Below are 23,111 nucleotides of genomic sequence, written 5' to 3'. Positions count from 1 at the left end.
TCAGGCGATATGGGTATGTGAAATGGGATCAGTTTCTTTCTGACACATGAGCTCCTTTGACAAGTTGCTGGCACTTTTCTCTTTTGGTCCCACTGGAAATCTATTTTAAATCCTGTACCTTTCCCAGCTCAAATTGAGGACTATGCAGATACAAGAGGAAGGCAGCAAGCGTGAACTACCTTCAGCAATCAGATTTTCAGAAAACATCCAGCCATGCCTAAGTTTCTTACCTGCACATTCCAATACGAAAACTTAACTTCCCATCTAATTTCCACATAACTTGTGATCATATTTTTAAGGGAACTGAGTGCCATGGTTGCTCGGCTGTGGTATCATTGTTCACGCAGCTGTTTCTAACTTTAGTTAGCTTGTCAACAATGGGGAATGGTGTAGATGGCCAAGACAACTGCTCAACTGGAGCACAGAAGCAGGAAAAAACACCCAAAGCTTGGGGCAAGAAAAACTTTACCCTATTCGAAATCTTTAAATGTTGTTTTAATTCATACTGATAAAATTTCTGAAAGTCTTAAGGTAATCAGGAGAAAGATATTTTTTCAAATGAACAGTGCAATTTTCCTATCTTTCCATATGTTCAGCTCCTACATGTTTGCTGTGGAAGAAGCGGACTAATTTAATACAACTATAATTAGAAAAAAAATCATTAAGACTTTAAAACTGCAGTTCTTTTGAAACTAGCATAATGAGCATCTTCACCAAATTTCCCAGGGAGCAGTAAGCCTCTCTCAGGGTTAGGCATAAACAAAAACCTCTTAGAGAAGAAGCAGAAGGGAACAAGATGGACAACAAGGAGGCTGGCTTGCTATTTTTAGTCTTGAGGAAGCTGGTTGAGGCAACTTTGGCACAAGAATGTATTATCTGTGAGTCTGTTGCTGGCAAGGCCAATTTACGTGAGGGACATGAGACATTTTAAAACTAAGAAAATGTATTTAAAACAAGAGCTTTTCTTAGAACTATGGCACACAATTGTCCAGAAGCAAAAATACAAAACAAATAGTCCATTTCTCTTAATGTCCATTTCACGAGCTTAATTTCTTGCCCACCATTTTGCCTACTCCAGAAAAAAAAAGCTTTCTGATTCTCATTTTCAGTAACAGAAAGAAGGCTGCAATGCCATCACTTCCCAGGGATGCCTGTATTTGAAATGAAGGGACCCAAAGACTCATAACTTAACCTGAATGATTTGCTACAATTATTAACAGTAGAATATTTAGGCTTAGTGCTGGAGAGACTTTGGGACAAGACTTTTTGGGCCTCCATCTGTCCAGCAACCACACGGCTGTCTTCCTGTGCTTACCATCAGTCTTGTAGAAGCAGGAAATAGGGCCGCTTGGAAGGAGAAGACAATTGCTCCATTTTAAATTGCAGGTGGCAGCATATCTCAGTAACGGCTATTTTATCCACTCTGCAAGTTTTGTTTGTTCATAATATATTTACATTTTATTTTCTGGACATGATAACCACGATTTTAAACTTTAGCTTTCTATCTTCTTCAGTAAGAAGAGTCATTTTGCAGATGTTAAACACAAAACTTCTAACAGATTCTAACCCTATGGGATGGACATTTTCAGAACAAATTATAATCTTTCCCATCCTCTTACATATACCAACGAAACAGACTCACAGTGGGGCCTGGTAATGAGCAGTTGTGACTGTGAAGTCCCTTGGGCTTTAAGTTGCCTAGACTCTTAGTTTCCTGAGGACTTTCCTGTTCTTATGGCCTGGCACACAGTAGTCATATTTGTTGAATGATGATAATTTAGTTTTTTTCTTAAAATGATGAATTAAGGTCATCAATTTGGAAAATAGTAATTATCTGTACTATACCATAGTGCTGCCTCATCTATACCCTCTTTTTCTGCTTCCTTTCTTACCAGATGGTGGTTGTCCACAGTCATTTTGTCAATAGCAAAGCAGTATACAATATCAGGAGGTTTAATGTTATTGGTTGTGTATTTGTCTAAGGCAGCAGCATTCCCCTATTCTACAATAATTTATTGCTGCTAATCTGCCTTATCTCCCTGGAACTTAGATGACCGTTTTATCCAAATTGACAAAAGAACAAAAGAATCTGTGTGACTAGAACAAGAGACTCTGACATATGGAATATATATATATATATATATATATATATACACATACACATACATACATATTTGTTTCCTTCCTGATGGGTAAGATGTTGCTACAGTGTAGAAATTTCAGGCTGAAGTAATATAATTATATGAAAGCTCCATTTGCAAAATTTATTTTGGAAAAATGAATAGCAACCCAATTCTCTCATTACTACACTTTTTTTTTTTTTGTGGTACGCAGGCCTCTCACTGTTGTGGCCTCTCCCGCTGCGGAGCACAGGCTCCAGATGCGCAGGCTCAGCGGCCATGGCTCACAGGCCCAGCCGCTCCGCGGTATGTGGGATCCCCCTGGACCGGGGCACGAACCCGTGTCCACTGCATCGGCAGGCGGACTCCCAACCACTGCGCCACCAGGGAAGCCCCATTACTATACTTTTCATCAAACTAATTGTTCATGATCCATAATGAGGCTCCAGTGACAAATTTCCATTAACATCATGTAAATGTAAAGGTAATTTTTTTGGTCAGGTTGCAGGAAGAAAACATGCTCGATATTAACTTATTACATTTCTAAAGAAGACATGTAAAGCATAAGGAACTGATGTTGTTCTGTCATGTAATATGGCAGAGAATATCTATAATGCTTTGTGTATTAAAAGCCTATTTATATTGCCAGGCAAGAAAATGTACAGTGAGATTCAACATTCATGCATACAAATATATCTTTGTGTGAAATGAGTGGGAAAAAACTCCACAAAATCTGGCAGTCTGAAGGGTGTGTTTTCTAGTACACATGGAGAAAATGAGTTTTTACAATTAACTAACTATGGCTTATATAGTATATAAAATTAGAAAATAATAATATTTTACCCAAAGAGAATCAAGGCACAAAACCATGGTTCTTTGTCGTTAAGGAATATCACATCACATTAAAAAAAAAAATCACATTTAGAATACCTCACTTTATTTTATCTTGAGATACTGAGTCCTTTTCTTTTTTTTTTTTTTCTGTTATTTTTTGCCACGCGGCTTGTGGGATCTTAGCTCCCCAGCCAGGGATTAAACCCAGGCAACAGCAGTGAAAGCCCTGAGTCCTAACCACTGGACCACCAGGGAACTCCTGAGTCCTTTTCTAAGGGCCTTTAGTGCACTTAAAACCATGCAATAAAGTAATTTTAGTTGAAATAACCAAATGAACTGTGCTATTATATCAGATCATACAAAGAGCTTGTAACGAGTATTCGAGAAAACAAAGATAGAAGAAGAAAGCATAGTAAAAGGATACATTAACATCAGACCATACAGTGGTTGAATGGGTTCAAACATTACCTGAATGGTGAACTCTGAGTTTAGCAGGTGACAAGCTGGTGCCCAGTAAAAGTTGGTCCCCAATAAATGAGCCTCTGGCCCAGAGCTGACTCCCTGAAACCCCACAGTCCTGAAGCACACTGCTCAAGTGAAAACTGTATACTCCTCAGTTTCCTCATCTGGAAAATGAAAGTCCTCCAAAGCCAATTTCAGCTCAGATCAGTGAACTTCCAAGAAGCACTTTAAATGCACTGGATGCAAAATAATGCATTTCAAAATCAACTGAACAAATCGAATGCTATGCTTCGTCTAGTTCCCTGGTGGGCTATCTGACTTTATTTTTTTATACAAAAAAAATTAGTGTAACATGCAGCTTTTAATTTTACATAATTTTTAAGCACTCATACCAAATATTAATAATGATAATAACAATTAAAATATCAAATATTATCACAACTTAGAATCTGGCTCTGACAGTCACAATACAAACTAGACCACACATCTCTTTATTTTATTAACGGGCACTGAAAATATTCCTTTGGATTATCTTCCCATTAAGCTTGTAGTTGGAAAATCCAGGCTGTGCATGATATACTGTGACATGCCTTGTATATCTCTACGAGGAAGGAAAAGGGAAAAGGGCCAAAGGTTTTCAAAGATCCTTTGAATATGAAACTGTGACTTATATCAAACATTAGTTGGGTTTGAAGTAGAAGCAAATGGGAAGAATCACTCTCTTAATACTTAAGATCATGTTAAAGTGATGTTTGACTCCTATATCAAAGCTGCACGTATCTGGTTTCTGGTTCCTGTTACAGTACAGACAATCCTGCTGTGTCCCTACTTTGACTGGGAGGGCCAGGCTGGCTCCCAGCAAAGGCTCATCACGAGGCAGCCCTGTAAACAGAACCACTGTGGAAAGGGCCTAAACAGGGAGACCCACCTCCATAAAGGCCACCATGCTTCAGGAAGAGGGAAAGTGAGCCATAGGCAGCTGGGAATAGCCCTTAGCCTGCTCTCTTGTGCTTTCAGTAAAATATGGTTGAACATCACAGCAGAGAGAGAGAGATCTTCAGCAAAAGAAAAGGAAGAAGAGGAAGAAAAAGAAGAAAGAAAACAACTTTGGGGAAAGATAGTAAAAAAAATTATTTCCATGGCTGTGAATCTAAATTTTATAGCCTGAGGAGAATTAAGATTGTTTTCCTTAAAGTGATCTGGCTGAAGTGGTGCTAACTGCAGTACAGGACCCAGAAGAGGCCGTTCTACTACACAGAGGGCAGACTACACTAGGGGTTTAACACTGAGCGAATTAATGAGTGTCTCGCCCACAGTGACTCCTGAAACACAGACTCAGAGCAGAAACTCTACAGTCCTGTGGCACACTCAACTGAAAACCCTCCATGATGCTGCTTCCTGTTTCCCTCCCACTGAATGGGATCCAAGCGGCCCCTCCTGCTCACGCCCTCTTGCTTTCCTTCCAGCCATGCTCCTTTCCTGCACTTCTCTGTGGGCTATGGAAGGGCTAGACCACTTGCTAAGTTTAGTTACTCATACCTAAGTCCATGCTCTAATGTTGTTTGATAATATTTGATACTCACTGGTCCTAAATTGTGTAAAGAGGGCATAAACAGAAAAATCAAGAAGGTTCACCACATCTTTTTCCCTCCGCTCACTTTCCTAATGGGTTTGTGATTAATGAACTTAGAAACGTCTTGCTCTAAACAGAGATAAATCTGGAATTGTGGTACCTTTTGTTCTGCTGTCAGTTCCAGTAAGGAACCAGGACCCTCGCTAAGCTATATTTTTCTCCTAGAACAAGTAAACCTTTAGATGGAAAGTTTACCCTGGGAGGATGTGGCTCAAGTTCAGCATGTGTCTGGGGGTTGGGGGTTGGGTAGAATTGAGGAAGAGGAGGTGGAATTAACTGTGTATGGAGGAGGGGGCATGGAGTCTAGGCGTTGTTTTGCCAGAGAAGTCACTCAGTTTGAGTAAATATGAAACCAGCCACTTGACTTTGGTGATAATACTTTGTAGCCTCTGAAGCAACAAGCCTGCTCCCCTTAGCACCCGCTTCATCATGAGTCAATGGTACTTAAATAGCATCTCCGCAGACGGGAGCTGGCTGAACCGGGATGCTATCGCTCTGCACTGATGATGTGTATCCACTCAAGCAAAACAACTGCTGTGAGGGTTTGGGGTGGGTTGGGGAGGAGCAAACAATAAACCCTAATGCTACATTCTAGGTTCTTCCATGTGTTGACAATATACTGACCTCAAAAAGTTTGGGAGCTTAAAGTTCACTCAATCTTTCTGAGCCCTGAGGCCATTGCTTGGCAGATTAAAGGTCAAGGGTAAAAAGAAAGTCTCCTGATTCACTGTGCGTGTGTGTGCGTGTGTGCATGTGCGTGTGTGTGTGTGTGCGTTCTCACCTCGCTCATCTCATCCCTTGCAGTACAGAACTCCAGGCTGTGGGTCAGGGCCCGCTCGTGGTCTTCAGCCTGGGCACGCCAGTTCAGACTGTCCCCCTCAAGGATGTCCAGCTGCTGCTGCAGGTGCTTTGCAGAAACATTAGAGCAGTTCTAAAAATGAAAGAGAAGGGGAAGTGACGAAGGGAACTGGCAAAACAGAAATGAGAACAACATGCTATTTACCTGCATTGTGAAACTCATAAATGACATCAAAAAATATGACATCCTGATTTATTTCACCTTAAGCTTCTTTGAATATAATGATTTCAGAAAGAAGCCAGACACCCAACACCCGATGTTGGGAAAGACAAACCCTTACATTTCCAGTCTTGAAACTTCAGTTTTGAAGATTTGCTCACCACACCCAACGCCTCAGAGACACTATTCATTATAAGGTATAATTTTTACTTCAAAAGGCATAAAATATGCATTAGAAACATTTGGCGTCTGCATTATAATTTTCCTGTCAACTTGAGCGTAACCTCAGGTTTATTATGCAAGTGCTCCAACCTCTACTCAACGCAGAGGGCTGCGGAGGCCAAGGCCAGATGCGGACTGGAGAACAATTTACATTATTTGTGCAAAGTGAGACGTCTTACTTGTTTTTTTTCTTTTTAAAATAAATTTACTAATAAAACAAAACTCTTTAAAAAGAAAAGTCCTTCCTGGGAAAAACATTCTGTTATAACAGAGACAGATATTTTGTATTTGTGTCTTTCAGTTAAGAAAATACTTTAGATCCATTGAATTCCATATAGTTTAGTGGATATCTTAAATGAACTTTGAAATAAAATCAGCCATTACGATTTTTATTAATGTTATACATACTGGATAGAATTAACATAATCTTTTCTTCCCTCAAATTAAGAATTTGGAGAAGGAGTTTTTTTAAAATCAGAGCCCAATGTGTTATTTAGGAGAATTTAATCGGGAATTATTTCCATCTGTTTTAGGCTCCTTTGGTAAGGTCAGTCCAGTGGAATAAAGCAGATCCAGTGATGAGTGCCCAGATCCCTGGGTGGAGCCAGGGTTCTTGAGCTTTTCTACCCTGGGGTTTTATGGATAAAGAAGCTTCTCTGGGATAAGACTCTTCACCTATAAAATGAGGGCCCTGGGCCTAACGATCTCTCGGCTACCTTTTGGATCTGACGTGCTAACGCAGCATTGTCCAACAGAAATACAACTGAGCCACATAAATAATTTTAAATTTCTTAGTAGCCATATTAAAAAGTAAAAAAGAAACAGTGGAAATTAATTTTCATAATAGAGTTTGTTTAACCGAACACATACCCAACATGTAACCAAATATTAAAAAACATTAATAAGGTTTTTTTCATATTAAGTCTTTGAAATCAAGTCTGTATCTCACACTTAGAGCATATCTCAATTGTTGCTAAATTTCTATCAGAAATACTTGATCGGCACTTAAATCTCATAGAGTTTAGGAGACTCACATACCCAAATTGTTCCCAATATACTTAAAAGTTTTACAATTTGGGGTATCAGTTTTAAATGTAAATTAATTAAAGTTAAATAAAATTAAAAGTTGAGTCCCTTAATTGCATTAGGCATATTTCAAATGTGAAAAACTAACTGCCATTATAGATGGCACACCTCTATGATTTTTAAAAAATTAGCATGAGAATAGATGTATCAAACAAGGCTTTTAAAATCAGATTTTTCTCCTTAAAATGTTTTTCTCTGGATGTGGTAGAAACTTACCACAAATAAGTAGCCCAATGGTTTAAAGTATTTTTTAATTTAACGTATACCAGGCAATGTGCCTGGTTTCTTTCATATTACAGGCCAACTGAGAGGTATATTAGGTATAAATGGTGGTGTTCTAAGTTGCTTACAGGCCGCTGAACTGACGAGATGATGTCCACCCCCAAGGAAAGAGCCAGTTTATGGAGATGGTCTATGTGTGCCTGCTTTTCCCGAGAGCGACTGAGGAGAACCTGGGCATCGTGAGCATCAACCATTTCCTTTGGCTGTTGTAGAAACTCCAGTTCTCTTGATCTGAAGAGTCGTCCCAGCTGGAATTTAGGCCATTAACAATTAACCTTCGTATTTTTATGAAGACAGATTTTTTTACATTGAGGTATAGTTGATGTACAATATTATATAACTGGCAGGTGTACAATATAGTGATTCACAACTTTTAAACGTTATACTCCATTTATAGTTACTATAAAATATTGGCTATATTCCCTAAATTGTACAATATAACCTTGTAGCTTATTTTATACCTAATAGTTTGCACCTCTTAATCCCCTACCTCCGTACTGCCCCTCCCCCCTTCCCTCTCCCCACTGGTCACCACTAGTTCTCTATATTTGTAAGTCTGCTTCTTTTTTGTTATATTCACTACATTGTTGTATTTTTCAGATTCCACATATAAGTGACATCATACAGGATTTGTCTTTCTCAAAGATAGCTTTTTTTAAAAAAAAAAAACTTCTTTCCTATAACATATTTAACTAGCAGGTCAACACTGATAAGCCCATCTAAAATTATTAGTATTATAGACAAATAAGTGTTACAATGCTGCAAGTCAATAGGGTAAAATTGAGGGACTAACTCTGTCAGTTCTATTAAAGAAGAAAACACTGTTTGCTCACAGCCTAAAACTTTAGCAAGATGAGGCCTGTGATCTCAGTAAATTCAGAGGCTATTTTCAAGGGATTTCAATAAGTCTCCATTTTCTGTTAATAGAGGCTAAGGACTATGAAGTTTTACTGAGCACTCTACTGATATTTGAGATATAAAAGAAATTGTTTTCTTCCCTCAAAGAACTTACACTTGAGTTAGGGGAACAAAAGTAATTAAGAATCAAGATGTTAAAAATGACAGATGTGTGCAATAAACAATAAGAGTTCGAGGAATTTTGAAGAGAGAAAAATCACTCCAAGGGAGGTGGATTTTTGGATGGAGGGACACAGGGCCTAGATGGTAGAGAGGAGACAGAAGGACCTGTCAGATAATGGCAGCCCAAGAGTCAAGGCTTGGAATTAGGGATGTGGACGCCATCTTTGAGGGACCCAAGGAGAGCTCACTTTGGCTGGAACATCGGGCAGAATGGGGCTCAGTGAGAGAAAAGTCAGGGGCCAGACTGAGGAAAGCTTCTAATATCAGAATAAGCAATCTGGCCTTTATTTATTACACAATCATTTATTTTTAATTTCATAGTTTAAAACTGAGAGTCTTCCAAACATCCATGATAAGTCTTACCTCTTCTCTGACTTGGTGGAACTGGACAATCTTATACAGGATCTCCTCGTAATCTTGGATTCTCTCTTTCTGGTTTTGATGGAGGTGAATTAGGTCCTTCAGCTGTTGAGACTTCTCTTTCACAGGGGCTCCTTTGCCACTTAACTCTTCTGACTCTTTTATAATGTATTGAGCCTCATCATTCAGTTGCTAAAAAGTTGTAAGCAATAAAAGAAATTCAGCTTTTAGAGAGCTTTTTACTTTACAACTGACTATATGAAGATCTCAATAACAAATCACTCTCTTATTTGTTAACAAATACTATTGTGAGCTTCACCCCCATCCCAGCAAATCCAGGCATTGTGCATGATGCTAGGGATACATTATTCCATCCTCATCTTCTCAGAACTTTTTTAAAAAATTAATTTAAATTAATTAAATTTTAAAAACACAAAAAAGTGTTTCAAAGTTAGGTGGTGAAATGGAAAGTCATATATTTCTATGACATACCAAATATTCTGGTCATCTGTTAAGTAAATATATTCTAGATACTCTATGAGGCTGTGACCATCTGTGATATTTAATACAACCAGAATCAGGTGGTATGATAAGAACACCAAAAGAAGACAAGCATAAAAATATATTGGGGGAATTATTTGTCCTCTGTGATAAAAGAATGATCAAAATGAACCACCAGCTGAGCAGCACAGTAGCTATGCTGCATTAAAAGCAGTCATCCCAGAATCCACAAATAGCCACCACTTGTAGGGAGGGATAAGGCACCTTCTTTTTACCCAGAACTGCTCAGATAGCCCTTATAGGAATCTAGATCCTGGTGCACAGCTTAAAGAGGAAGCTGCTATAATTTCAGAGCTGGATTTTATGTCAAGGATAACAGTAATGGAAATGATTTAGGCTAAGGAGATAATTTGCAGAAGAGTGACCTAGTAAGGGTCTTCATGTTGAAATCAAGTACGTGGGTGTCAAATATACGCACATCACAGTGACAGAGCTAAAGAAACTTGACAACAGTTCCTGATTTAGAGGAATTTACACACATACACTTACTCATGTGCAGGGACATGTGCACACACGAAATGCAGATACATATGATACAGAGTATAGCAAAGAAACCAACAGATAGGCTAGGAGAATTTTCTAAGAGTTTGGAGGAAAGAGTTCACTGTGGGCCACAGCGGTGTGTGTGCTTTTTGTGAGTGGGGGGTGGTTATGTATTACATTAGTTTTGTCTTAAAGGAACATAAATTAGATATTCCCTAAAGGAATCTTCAAACTTCTGTTTCGGGGTTTCTTTAAAGCCAATACTTGCAAAGTAGTGACAAACAGAAACACAGGTATCTTAACTCTGCAGCAAAGAACACGAATCCAGATAGGAGGATAACATGACTGGCAAACTTTTTCGGCAGCTGTGTCAAGCTCAGGAATGGCAAGAGGTGTGTGTGGGGGGTATGGAATGCACTAGCAATCAGGGCCTGGGAACATGACTCATGGTTTTTTCTCTCACATTCTGAGGGCTCTCTGAGAGGGAGAAAGGGAGAGCACAGCAAAATTCTTGGAATTGTGGTAGGAGCCTGGGGTGCCAGTGGGTGATGACATCACAGTGATAATTTCAGGGACAGAGGACAGCAGAACCTCTGTGTCAGAGATTACCCATCCTTGTTTTGAGATGTCTGAATCGAAAACATGTCTATACCCCTTAGGAAAAGAATTAGAGTAAATATATATGATAAATACATTAATAAGGAACTAATTTAAATTAAAATAATCTAAGATAAGAATATATTAAGGACCTTTTGTAGCCCAAATGTTTGTGTATCATCAAATATAGCACACTGCAGTTAAACAGGAAGAAAAATGTGTTTTTAAAGTGGATTTTTAGACAAGCAATGTTATTGTTTTTTAAAAATTGTAATTCATCATACTGTAAAAATTAATTAGGTGAGCATTGACTGAACAGTTTTTAATACTTTTTCATTCACCCAAGGCCATCAGTTTGTTTCTTCACCTGGAACTGAGGTTTCATTTCATTCCATTTTTTCTGTAGACCTAAAATGGTCTGGAGACTCCCTCCAAGGTCAAGTGCAGACACAGGCATAAGTGCTTCCTGAAGAAGTTTTAAGTTGTGAGTAGTCTGAAATAGACGTTAGATAGTTATGCATATGTTTTCTTTGATACCACCAGCAATTACGTCATAATCATTCCAGTGATGACATGGTGTGTCATCAAACTTTTCAATTACCATGGAAGCACTCACTACCTAGAGTGAGCCTGTGGTTCTAAACCACCAATGAACAAAAGCACAGGCCCTCTTTTTATTGTGGTAAGATATACATAACAAAATTTACCATTTGAACCATTTTAAGTGTGCAACTTAGTGGCATTAGTACATTCATACTGGTGTGCCGCCACTACCACTATCCATCGCCAGAACTTTCTCATCTTCCCAAACAGAAACTCTGTATTGGTTAAACTCTAACTCCCATTTCACCCTCCCCTCAGCCCCTGGTATCCTCTATTCTGCTTTCTGTCTCTGTGAATTTGACTACTCGAGGTTCCTCACATAAGTGGAATCACAATATTTATCCTTTTGTGTTCGTCTGATTTCACTCATGTTTCCAAGGTCCCTCCATGTTGCAGCATGTGTCAGAATTTCCTTCCCTTTTAAGGCGAATACTACCCATTTGCCTGTTCCCTCACCTTTCTAAGTTGCTCTTTGAACGCTCCCCACCGCTGTTTCACGGGCTTGCTTGCAGCGGCTTTAAGTTGCCAGGCTATCCGAAGGCGGCTGAGTTCTTCCCTTTCTGCTTTCTGGCTTTCCATAGTGTTCTCCATAATGTGTACTTCATTTTTCACATTTAATATTTCATTTGCTTTTGCCTGTGAAATTAATAATTATATAATGGCTTTTCTTTCCCAAGAAATAGAACATTTTGCATACAACTATTTGAGGAGGCAAACGCTTCATCATAGCCAAAGCAGAACACAGTTCTGATATCAAGACAAGGCTGAAAAGTCTGTGCACAGGCACAGCTGGGCTCTCAGAACCCATAATCTATGCTTGGACGTCAGCTCCCGAGCTCTTCATGACCCCACTGGTGTTCGAGTCCTCTCCTTTAGGATCTGTTCATTTCCTCGGGCTTAAAGGGTGACTGAATGAGCATAGGGATCCAGAAATTTTGAAGTTGAGATTATTTTAATGCATAAGTTTTGAAGTGGATTCCACCTTTTATTTTAACACACATTAGAATATGTCAATATCTGAGTATCAGGGACCATGAGGGGGCAGATTGTTGTGGGTCTGTGTTTCTTTCTAAACTATCCCATTGTATATATTGGGTGGGCCAAAAAGTCCCTTTGGTTTTTAAATAAAACTAAAAGACACATTTTTCATTTTCACCAAGAACGTTATTGAACAACGTATTCACCCTTTTGGTCCACTACCTTCTGCCATTTTTCAGGCAGCTTCATAATTCCGTCTTCCCAAAACTTTTTATCTTTTTGAGCAAAGAACTGTTCCAGGTGCCTTTTCCAGTCTTCAAGGGAACTGAAATTTTTTCCATTAAGAGAATTTTGTAAAGACCAAAATAAATGGAAATCCGAAGGTGCAATGTCTGGTGAATAAGGCAGATGAATCAGAGCTTCCCAGCCAGGCTGTGACAGTTTTTGCCTGGTCATCAAAGAGGCATGTGGTCTTGTGTTATCCTGATGGAAGATTATGTGTTTTCTGTTGACTAATTCTGGATGTTTTTCGTCAAGTGCTGCTTTCAGTTGGTCTAATTGGGAGCAGTACTTGTTGGAATTAATCATTTGGTTTTCCAGAAGGAGCTCATAATAGAGGACTCCCTTCCAATCCCACCATAGACACAACATCACCTTTTCTGGATGAAGACTAGCCTTTGGTGTGGTTCATCTCACTTGCCCCATGATCTCTCCTGTTCCACATTATTGTACAGTATCCACTTTTCATCACCCGTAAAAATTTGTTTTAAAAATGGAACGTTTTTGTTAGGTTTAAGTAGAGAATCACATGAGGAAATACAGTCAAGAAGGTTTTTTTCACTTAACTTATGGGGAACCCAAACATTAAAATGATTAACATAACCAAGTTGGTGCAAATGATTTTCAACCCTTGATTTGGATATTTTGAGCATGTCGGCTATCTCACATGTGGTATAACGTTGATTGTTCTCAACTAATGTCTAGATTTGATCGCTATCAACTTCAACTGGTCTACCCGACCATGGTGTAGCGTCCAGTGAGAAATCTCCAGCACAAAACTTCGCAGAGCACTTTTGCCATGTTCCATCGGTCACAGCACCTTCTCCATACACTGCACAAATCTTTTTTTGCGTTTCAGTTGCGTTTTTACCTTTCTTAAAATAATAAAGCATAATATGCCAAAAATGTTGCTTTTTTTCCATCTTCAGTATTAAAATGGCTACACAAAAATTCACCAATTTTGATAAGTATTTTTTTAAATGACGCTCATATGACAGCTGTCATATACAATCTAACAAAATTGTTTCAAATGAAGTTAAAGACAACTAAGTGCTACTAGAGCCATCTTACAGAAAAAACCAAACAAACCTTTTGGCCAACTCAATACAATTATTTAAAATTTTCCTTGTGAGCAGTTCCTCAAGTTACTCTGTTTTGTGAGAACTGAAATGTACCTCTATATACAGTTGTCCCTTGGTATTCACGGCAGCAGGGTGGGAGGCAGGGACTGGTTCCAGGACTCACCACGGATACCAAAACCAGTGGATGCTCAAGTCCCATGGTTGGCCCTCCATATCCACAGGTTTCAACCAACTGTGGATGGTGTACTATGTTTAGCTCTGAGGTTGGTTGAATCCAGGGATTTGGAAGCAGTGGATATGGAGGGCCAACTGTATCTCTATATTTGTATCTCTATTGTGCACCAGAAGAACAATATCTAAATTCCAAGACTTCTCTTGCCAACTTCCATATGTTCTAGATCTCTGATTTGAAATCCTTTAAACAATGATTTTAAACTACTCGAAATTCAATCAGAGGCAGAAGGATAAGAGAGGTAGAGAGTAAGACAATAGGCTTTTTTTATGTCAAACATCAAAAAAATGCAGAAGAATATTTGTTTGGCAAAAGAGCAATTTTTACTTTGATGGCCAGCTTTTCTCAGTAAATCCTTGAATTTCTAAGGAGCAATTGCACATGGATTTCTACAATGGCAATGACAGCTGGGTATCTAAAAGTCACGGGACCTTTTAGATTATAGTCAGAAGATAGTGCCATGAATATGTAACAGGATATTTTAAATCACAGGCCATTTTATTTTAAAATTATTTTAAATGACATTAATATTGCACATTTATATTTTTATATTAATGTAGACATTATAAAGTGTCATTTAATTGAAAAAATACCTGCAGGTGCTAAATGTGACTTCTCCTATGAATTTGGGGATCTAGTAGTAAAATGATGTATTCTGTAATTATGATGAACAAGACACACATATTATGAAAGGCATTAGACAGCCACAGCAGGCCCTAAAGCAAATCATATTTTTATCTATGCTATAAATAAAGATAGGGTATCTTTCACATATTATTAAGAAAATATTAATCAAAATGTTATATAATACACAATTTAATGTAAACTTGGAATTTGCAGCATGTCAATGTCAACTACAATCGGAAGAGTATATGCTCTGAATGAAGCCTAGAAAAGAGAGCTATGGTAGGATCTGTTGATGCCTAGCTAGCAGGATTCAAGAAGAGTGATTATGCATTTGGCAAACAAATATTTTGGCCACTCAGAAAGATTAAATAATTTTCCTGAGGTCTAGTTAGTAAACACACTACTCATTCTACTTCTGTATAAAGTCATTGGAAAATTTGCCATAATCTAAACAGGGCACTAAATTATCCATTTTCCATGTAGATTCACACACAATGAGTGGTCTTCTGACATCTTGCTTTTCAGATATCTTGATAACTGGAAGGCAGTATTCCATGTAGCATTCTTGGTATTTGCCACTATAAATTAGTAAATTGGCACTTTCATCAAGATGTCTGCCAGATTTCTGCCCTAAATCAGTTTTTCTGATTGTGATGATTTTCAGATGCACTGAAACATTTTTTTTTAATTTCAAGCTTGAAAATCTGAGCCTCGGCAACCCAATCAAGAGCAGAACACTCGTGGGAAATGCCAGCGGGACTTCTTTCTTCTTAGTAACCAAACTGGTTACCACACTTCAGCAACAATGCTTGTTTAAAAGCCTAATGGTCCCAAAGATATGAAGAGAATAAAAACTGTGTTATACTGGCTTTACCAAATGGCTTTACCATTCATATCGCAGAATGTCACTGAACCAATAAAGTTAAGCATTATGTGGACCTTAATTCTCATCAGTGAGGAGGAATTTATTTATCATATGACAGTGGTAAGGACCTTGGGGTAAAGTAGCCATGTTTATAATGTCAAGATACAAGACCACCAAGGTATGTAGTAAAATACACACTGTTGCTGAAAACTCTAAATGGACATTTGAATATCATGAAACCTAAGTTTATTTAGACAAAGATACAAAATATAATTTTGAATGGATTCCTGCTACAGATCTTAAATGAAAATCTGACTGTACAATCTTAAACATTCTAAATAAGTAATAAAGGACTTCTGTTTCTGGGTAGGATGGAGTAGCTAGTGGCAGAGCAGTGCTTCTGCCTAGAACAACTAGAAAAGCTGGAATAAATGCAGAAAGCATCTATTTGAAGGCAAAAAGAACTAAAGAGGCCAAGACTGCAGAGAAGGACGAACCTGAGAGCGGTAAGCTCACCTGTCACCTCTCCTACCCCAGTCAGGGGCATTTCCCAATTCTGTATGCCGACAGGAGGCTGATCATGAGGCTTTACTGGGGAACAGAGAAAACAATAGAACTTCTGACAGACACTAGTGGGGATGGGGGTTCAAGCACACAGCTCATCTTCATCTCAGAACATTGACAAAATACTGGGGCTGAACAGGGCAGTGGATTAAAAAACCCAAGCAAAAGCCTCTGAAAAGCAGAGTGGAAGTTTTTCAGCTATCTCCCAAGACTCCCCAAATTGGAGACCTGCCAGGGATAGAGTCCTCAGAGAAGGCCCCAAGCTCTAACTTGAAAACGCTGAGAGCCCAAGGTCAACAGAATAGATGGAGCATTGACAGAACTGTACTCCGGACTCAACTCCACCAGCTCCTGATTGGCTTAAGTGATCTTCAACCAACACCCACCTAAGGAAAGAAGATAACACCATCTGGAACTCCTACAATTTTTTTATACATAATGCTTGGCATTTGATAGATATTCTCTCATCATCCCGAGCTAGGACGACAGAGCTGGAAACCGAGAGAAAAAGTAGACAATAGAAACAATTCCGGATCCAGATGTTGGACTTAGCTGACAAACACTTTAAAATACCCATGATTAATACGGTCACGAAAGTATAGGAAAGATGGAGAAAGAGAAGATAAAAAAGGAGAATTTCACTGGCAATATAAATCTAATAAAAAAGAACCAACTGGAAATTCCAAAACTGAAAAACATAATTTCTCAAAAGGAAGTTAGTAAGAAAAAGGATAGACAAAAAAAGTGCAGTTTCCAAATATGTAAACTCCCTTATGAGTGCAAATTGGAGAAATACACAATGAAGAGATGGATATAAAGATATACTTAAAAAGAGTAAAAATATTAAAGATAGATAGACAGATATGTTCTAAATGTTCCAAGTAAAAAATAACAATTTTTTTTTAACAGTAAAGCACCAATATAACATAAGAACATAGGTAAAATACTCAGCAAATTTTCTCTGATGCATACGGATAGTATTAGATAAATTAGAATTATTTAATGCATATTTTGTTTCCATATAGATTTAAGAAGACCGGTCTTTAAACAAAAAAGTTTGAAACAATGAAGATAAAGAGGAAATTGCAGCTCAAAGTAGATGAGGGTAGTTAGAGCCCAACTCTTCCAAATGAATTCAGGCTCCAGACTGAGATTCATCACATGTCAGAGTACTGAGAAAATTGCAGATGTCAGTCATCTTTGCAAATCTACAGAAAATAGGAGAAGGGCCAGAAAATTAGAGAAAGGAAAATGCCCTGATTTTCAAATGGGGGAAAAGATGGCCTATGTGATTTACCTGTCAGTAAGCTTGACATTGAAAACCAGGGCAATAAAGTCATCATTGATCAAGCAGATTGTGAGCACTTTGGAAAGGACCCTATGATCACTAGGAATCAAACTAATTTTTGCCAAATTATATTATACAATTGACAGGATACTAGGTAGACAGACCTTCCTTCGAGCAGTGTCTTCCATTATAGACTTAAGAAAAAGTGGTTAAAATAAAATACTATTGGGAATGTCCACGATTGTTTAAAAGACTGGTTAATCAATTGATTACTTAATGGATTGGGGTAGCAATCTGCCCCTCAGACACTTTTATTAAAGATCTAATTGCAGCCACAAGAGGCTTACTTATTAATATACAGAATTAAACCCAGGAGAGATGGCTAATGCAATAGATAGCAGGCTCAAAATTAGTTTAACAAGATGGAATCATGAGTTAAAACTAACAAAGTGATATAAAATAGGAGTAAATATAAAGGTTCACATTTGTATGTAAAAGATAAATAGGCGACACGGATATAAAATGGGAGAGACCTAGCCTGGCAGGAACTGCAATAAAAATGTAATGCAATTGCAGTTTTTCCATCACAGGCTTCATATGAACCAACAAAGTGAAATTATTGCTAAAAGTGCTAGTACAACCTTAGGTCTCATTAGTAAAGAATGATGTACACTTTGTACTCTGTGTTGAAGTTGTACTTTACTTCTTGTTTACATGTTATGAATGATATTGACAAATCATGGAAAATTCTGAGAGGAAGGATTAGGATGAAGAAAGAGAGAAAGCTACCTCCTAAATGATAGAAAGGATTTATATCTAGTTCACTGCAGAAAAGACTCAAATTAGGTTTTGCAACTGTTTTCAAGGTTTGAAAAACTTTCGTGTGTAAGAGAAATGAAATATGCATACATTTTCCCCCTGTGGAGCTACAGAGGGTTAGAATCAGATATGAAGACAGATTCGACTTAACATTAAAAAATAAAAAACTTTCCTAGCAGCTGGCATTTTCTAACAATAAAATGAACAGTTTCGTAAGGAAGATACTTGAGATATTGAAGGAGAGGTGGATTAACCATCTTTCAAGAATTCTGTGGAGAACTTTATATGGGCCTGAGGTCGATTCTAGGATACTTTACAGATATAACTTAACAACTAAAGTTTAGGGTACATTTCTAAATATAATGGAGCTTTGCTATGAAAAGATCTGGTATTGTAAGAAATTCTTTGAAATGAAGATTCATCCTAGATGTTATCTTTCGCCTCTGGAAATCTTGTAAGGATCTTGTTGCATGCTTTCAACATAACTCAGAACTTCTGGGTGATCTTCTGAGGACTCTATGTAATAATAATAATGTTACATTTGGATTATAGTCACTCTTTCTTGTTAATAGATAAACTAGCCTTCATGTGGTAAACTCACAAGAGGTCTAGGAGCAAAGAAGCACATAAATGCTGGGCTTCAGGACTATTCTAGGTTGAATGGAGCTAAAAAGACCTTCCTAAACCAGCACAGCTGAATAACAGACAACTGAACTTTTAAATTCATGATTCTGACTTTGAAAAGTGATCCTTGAAGAAGGTGTGACTCATTTAATGTTATTCTCACCATATTTATTAAATTAAGGAACTTGAGCCCGAGGTCTTGAGTTAAAAAGCTCCTCTTTAAAAACAGCTGCCACTGCTTCTCCACTGAGTCTGAGAGACGCTCAGCTTCAGCAACACCCTCTTCCTTTCGCAGGATATCAGTTTGGTAAAACTCCCTTAGGCCCTGACATTGCTCCTCTACCTTAAAAAAAAATAAAAGAATATAAATGAAAGTTAAGAACACTTAAAAACATTTTTAAAGACAAAAAATACTAGATTCCAATAAAAGCCTATATAAAATTTAATTGGAACCTACATTTCAGAATTCTTTAAATAATTATTAAATATTGTCAACTTACTGAAAAGACATGAAAATCTATTCAGGTTGTTGACAGATCAGACTGACTGCTACTGGGTAGTAACTTGACCTGACAAGTTTATTATCCAGAAGCCCTATTTACTGTAGCCAAAATCATATTTATGTATTATATATGTGTATGTTTTGCAATTGGAGACAGCTTATGTCAAAGACCAATGTGGTTCCATTTAAAGCTGAGTTTTATAATTCAGGAGAAAGATAAACATATACAATCAAGGAATACAAATCAGAAAGAAATGTAAGTCAGTGGAAAGTTATTCATAATTAGCAAATCACAATTTGCTTCTCATTAGTGATAAACCAGAACAAAAGAGTACAAATAATTATGAATTTTCTGTACATGTATTAATATTAAACTGCCTCCATGAGCAAATCTTACTGAGGTTCATTACTTCACCTCCCTAGAATTATATTTTCTCATTGGCTGACCAAGGTAAGCAATACTAGATTATTTTAAATCACTCTCTTTGGACAGAGCTTATATAAAATCAGATGTGCCTGCAGAACCAGATCATTTAACTGGGTATTGTAGAAATGGTAGAAAATTTTTGACACAAGTTTTTATGCATTTTGAATAATACTTAATGGCCAATAGGATAAGACTCAAAGAGCTCATAACTACTGAAAGCAATATAAATGGGATAAGAAATTTCAGGCAATGGTTAGTCACTATATTTTCAAGATTTCAATATCATTCTTAATTTAATGAGCGCTGCAAAGGGCACTTAGAAACAGAAGTTGTCTCCTCTTTTTCCATAGTCCATTTATTCATGACTGTTTTCCTGATACTTGTTTCCTCAGCCCTGGATAATCTTTCCTCAGTTTTCTGCTCCTACATAATCCATCATGAGACAGTTAAAATACTACCTCCTCCATGGAGTCTCCTAAGATTCCGTAGTAAGAATTTAGCAGTTATTTCATTGGGTTCCCAAAGATAATTCTGGGAGAAAGAGAACCATAAACAGATTATTACAACACAAAGGCAAGTATGCCCACAGTGTTCTGGGCACACTGAGGAGGGACCACCAGCTCTACATAAAGTAAACAGGCAAGAATTTTCCAAAGGAAGCGACATTTGATCTGTGTCTTTCAGAATTGTCCAGGGTGAGAGGGAACAGGAGAAGGGGGCCCCAGATGGAAGGAATAACACGTGTGAAGGCAGAAGTGTGAAACACTGGCTGGTTCAGAGCATGATAAATGATCTTGGTGTGGGTGACATCCAGATAGCACAACCTGAGTGGCAAGAAAGAAGTGAGAGTGATCATTGTGTTGGCATAAAGCCGTCAGTAGGTTTCAACTCGTTTGCTACTATACTCAACAAACTGTGACACACTCTCGTTAGTTTGAAACAACTGACAGCTATCACAATGACTCGGAATCGGCATGACAGCCATCAGTACTTCAATGGGATAGTATGCTACAGGCGGGGGTGTCAATATCATGGGCTGTTGGTTAAATGAAATTCTTAAAACATAAACTTTAATTCATCCTCCTTTTCCAACTGCTCAAAAAAGCCTCCTTGAACGTAAGTGAGCATGATGTCATTATAGGGATTTCCTTGAATCTGGACTAGTTTCTTTTTTTAAGTGAATTAATGATCAACTTTAATACATTACCCATTTTGGGGTAAAAGTTATAACTTGCTTCATAAATTACATTTGTCATATAACCTGAATTTCAGGAAGTGACATGATCAGATTTGCTTTAGAATGACCATTTTCTGAAAGGCATAAAGGGGAGAATTATAGGAGGCAGAGAGAACAGGCAGATACAATTTCTTTAAGCTGGGCAAGGGATGATGAGGACCTAAACTGAGAAGGTGATGGTACAAATGAAGAGGGGGAATTCAGAAATCTCTTAGGTTGTCTCTAAAGACAGACATGGGATAGCATGGCGTGTTTTTTTTTTTTTTTTTAGATGTTGTGGGTAGGAGTTTATTAATTAATTAATTTATTTTTGTTGTGTTGGGTCTTCGTTTCTGTGCGAGGGCTTTCTCTAGTTGTGGCAAGCGGGGGCCACTCTTCATCACGGTGCGCGGGCCTCTCACAGTCGCGGCCTCTCTTTTTGCAGAGCACAGACTCCAGACGTGCAGGCTCAGTAGTTGTGTCTCACGGGCCCAGTTGCTCCACAGCATGTGGGATCCTCCCAGACCAGGGCTCGAACCCGTGTCCCCTGCATTAGCAGGCAGATTCTCAAACACAGTGCCACCAGGGAAGCCCCTACCATGGCCTTTGATGTTTGAAAAAACAAAAGGGAGGAGATTGGGAATTAAACTTCAGCTCTGATGTTTACTACCTGTTTGGTCTTACATACCTAACTTCTCGGAGCCTCAGTTTCCCTCATTTGTGAAGTAGGGATAATAGTAAATAAACATAGGGATATTATAAGGATGAAATGAGATCAGGAATGAAAAGTTCAGGGCCTAGTACAAAAATAACTGCTCATTAAGAAAGGGATCGGAACAGACTTTGAGCTTCTACATAGGACTTCTGAAAGACAGTGGGGTCATTAATCCAATGCCAAAATACAGAAGGAAAAACGTTTGAGGAAAAGATAACCAGTTGTGTTTTGTTGAGCTTCAGGAAGCTACAGAATACATAGGTAATTAGTATGATTGGAAGTTGAAAGCATTGGCCTGGAGCTCAGAAGAGCTGGGGTTGAGGAACCAGTTTTGAGTTACTGGGAAATTGAAACTATAGGTGTGTTTGTGGGAGGGTGGGTGATTTTTGTAGGGAACATGTATAGAATGTACAAAAGAGGGAGCACAGGCAAGAACTCTGTAACCCACCACACTTCAGGAACAGAGAACTGAATCAGGAAAAAGAACAGATAAAGAAGTAGACAAGCTAATTTCACTTATGTGAAATATCCAAATAAGGCAAATCTATAGGGACAGAAAGCAGAGTAGTGCTTGCCTGAGGCTGGGGGCAGGGGGGAGGGGTGGTGGAAACCAGGATTGGTGAAAAGTATACCCCAGGCCTCTTTTTGGGGTGATGGAAATATACCAAAACTGGAGTGCAGTGATGGTTACACAACTCTATAAATATACCAAAAATCATTAATCCTAAAATAGGCGAATTTTATGCTACGTAAATTATACCTCAATAAATCTGTTTAAAGTCAAAGGAGGTGAATGTGAGTAACTGGGTTAAATAAATACAGCAGAGGGATTAAGTGGGATAAAGATTGACCGTTTCACCTGTCAACTGGTAAGTAGTAAGTATAAGCTCATAAGAATGGAATGAAGAGGTGCAAACGGCAGGATGGAAAAGGGGATAAACCAAATGGCAGTGGGATGAGGATTAGGGAGGATCAGGAAGAAGAGGAAAGAAATGTCATCTCCCCATCCCAAGAGTCCAGTTGTGAATGGAAGGAAAATTACAGAGTGGTAGCCTCAGTGAGGGCAAGACTATTTGGGCAGAACTGTAGACCAAAGAGAAGGAAGCAACAGAAAAAGCAAACTTTTAAAATTAGAGGATGGATGCTGAAGCCAGATTCTGAAGGATGTAGGAGCAGACAGGGAGGGACTGATGGCTGATTAGTGCAGCACACATGCAGAAGCTCCACTTTATTGGTGACAGTGGAGGAAGGGTGAATATGTCAGTGGGTTTGGAAGCTGAAGGAAGTCAAGGCAGTTAAGCTCAATGGACTCATGTTTTTCAGTCACATACAAGGTAAGGGCATAAGCTGACATTTAGGAATGGAAACTGCAGTAAGAAGTTTGCGACTCACTATTGAATGGGCACCAACTAGAGAGCATATGGGGGGCTCAGCTGAGCCAAAGACCCATAAATTTGTAAGAGCACCAATAAGCACAATTGTATGATTTTCCACAGGAGCGTCTGGAAGCTTGGAAAGAGAAGCTGAGTAAACAGAGTGTTGGAGTGATCTA

General features: G+C 38.3%; 1 protein-coding gene across 2 annotated transcripts in view; it reads right to left on the bottom strand.

Moving 5' to 3' along the window:
• The window catches only part of CCDC141 (coiled-coil domain containing 141), a 214,981-nt gene that overhangs the window by 41,277 nt on the left and 150,593 nt on the right, over nt 1-23,111 (bottom strand). For both annotated transcript variants that reach the window (XM_070045946.1, XM_030850759.2), the window contains exons 13-18: nt 18,863-19,042; nt 11,798-11,977; nt 11,106-11,231; nt 9,101-9,289; nt 7,726-7,905; nt 5,831-5,980 (exon numbers count right to left, since the gene is read on the bottom strand). In XM_070045946.1, coding sequence (XP_069902047.1) covers nt 5,831-5,980; nt 7,726-7,905; nt 9,101-9,289; nt 11,106-11,231; nt 11,798-11,977; nt 18,863-19,042 — 1,005 coding nt within the window. The remainder of the gene's footprint in view (nt 1-5,830; nt 5,981-7,725; nt 7,906-9,100; nt 9,290-11,105; nt 11,232-11,797; nt 11,978-18,862; nt 19,043-23,111) is intronic.

The sequence above is a fragment of the Globicephala melas genome, chromosome 7 (assembly GCF_963455315.2).
Source record: "Globicephala melas chromosome 7, mGloMel1.2, whole genome shotgun sequence".
In the NCBI taxonomy this organism is placed as follows: Eukaryota; Metazoa; Chordata; class Mammalia; order Artiodactyla; family Delphinidae; genus Globicephala; species Globicephala melas.
The sequence above is the reverse complement of the archived record's forward strand: the minus strand, read 5'-3'. Positions and strand labels throughout refer to the sequence as shown.